We start from the raw sequence: 1,837 nt of genomic DNA on the forward strand, positions 1-1,837 counted from the left end.
AAAAAAAAAAAAGAATAGGAAAGCAAATTTTTAAAAATTCAAAAGCCAGTTGTTATAGCAGACTACCTTATACCAAAAAATAAAGCATATGTAGGTGAAGGAAATAATGTTTCAATTTGAATTCTCATATTAAAGGTATGAAAGAGACAAAAAAATACACTACTAAGGATGTAATTTATACAAGGACTCATGAGTAATATTTTTATTAATTTTTTTAAAATAAATTTGTCTTGAGAATTTAAGTCACTCCATAAGTTGTGCTACATGAGTTTTCAGATCATTGATATGTGTTCTGAAATAAATCTCTTGCATTTGTTTCTAATGAACTTAGGTTTAAGCTCACTGACTCTTTCTTCCTAAAAACAAAACATTAGTTTTGATATAGGATCTAATATAGGATCAATGCACAATCAGAAGATTATCACAGCTTAGTTAGTCCACGTAGAGAGAAAATGAGGGAGGAAAAATAAAATACAGATTGATCTTGAGAATTTAAGAACCCTGTGTGTATTTCTTGGATACATGTAATTGTAATAAATGGGAGAATCTGACATTGTCCTGTGAGATTTTCCCAGATTAAAAAAAGCTTTTCTCCATTGTCTTTCCATAACTTCACAGTTATTACATTGATCTTTTTTCAAGTGTCCCTTAATAGAGACTTAATAATAAAATTGGCACTGTTTTAAAATGAACTTAATATGATAACAAATCTCAAATGCTTTTCATACGAAGGAAAGAAAATTTTCACTTTTAACCCTTCTACTCTTGATACTTTCTTTACTTCAGAGTCAGAATTTATCTAAATATTGAATTATCAGTTATTTAGATGAAAAGGTTAAAACAAGCACAGAAGTGAGTCAAGGCTATTAAGAAAAGGCATTTGCAAAATTCTAAAACAATAAGTAACATTTAAATAATACTTTAATGTTATAAGAAGTTTTTATCTCTATCTCAATTGTCCTATTTGATTTTCACTATTAGTTTCCCCATTATCTTAAAGACTTGCCCAGTGTCAACACATCTGACAAGTGCCTGAGATGAAATTCTTTTATTCTATGTTCTGTGACTAAAGTATTGAGTAGAGAAAGCAATCTTGTATGTAAAAAGAAAGAGACCTTTCCCAAAGGTTACTTTGAAGATCAGTAATAAACATATTCTGTTCAAATGTTACATGCATTACATACTGGATTGATAAGAATAGAGCAAAATAAGCATTAGTTTATATACTTTGGTATCTTACCTGTGAGTAAACTAGGTTATGCCAGTGCTGCATGGCTGGATAGTTGCCACCTGGTAGTCTTGGGAAATTTGCTTGAGGAAGGGCAGAGTTCGTTACTAAAGATTTTACTTCAAGTTGCAGGAATTTGTCAGGGTGGTTGTTATTTGGCAAAACTGAAAGATCCATGTTTTTCTATGTGATGAATGTAGCCTAAACTGTTGTTTATAAGGCTCTTCCATTATTGATGTCCAAGTGAAGAATGTCATGGGTGCCTGTAACAAAACCTGACTGGTGTTCAGTTGCAGGGTCCTGACAGCAATCATTACTTGAAATGATATATTTATGAGATGTCTGGTTAGATAAGCAGAAACAACAAACTATACTGCATAAAGATTCACATTTTGGGTTTTCAGGCTTGAATGGGCACTTACTAATATTTACAAAGATTAAGAGACTATGGGTTAGAAAACCCTCCCCTTTTAAAGTCTTATTGTTTAAGAAGGTACAAAAGCAGACATTTGTAGTCTCTTTGAATGCTGTCAAGTCTCTTCAGCAAATTCATTCATGAATTTCTATTCCTACTGTGACCTCTGAGACTTACTTGGAATCTTTCACCTC

General features: G+C 31.7%; 1 protein-coding gene across 1 annotated transcript in view; it reads right to left on the reverse strand.

The window, feature by feature from the left end:
• Window positions 1-1,405, reverse strand: part of MINAR2 (membrane integral NOTCH2 associated receptor 2) — a 26,812-nt gene extending 25,407 nt beyond the window's left edge. Inside the window, exon 1 of the mRNA XM_044657622.1 lies at window positions 1,241-1,405. Coding sequence (XP_044513557.1) covers window positions 1,241-1,405 — 165 coding nt within the window. The remainder of the gene's footprint in view (window positions 1-1,240) is intronic.
• Window positions 1,406-1,837: the final 432 nt, after the last annotated feature.

Source organism: Gracilinanus agilis, chromosome 1 (genome assembly GCF_016433145.1).
Source record: "Gracilinanus agilis isolate LMUSP501 chromosome 1, AgileGrace, whole genome shotgun sequence".
Taxonomy (NCBI): Eukaryota; Metazoa; Chordata; class Mammalia; order Didelphimorphia; family Didelphidae; genus Gracilinanus; species Gracilinanus agilis.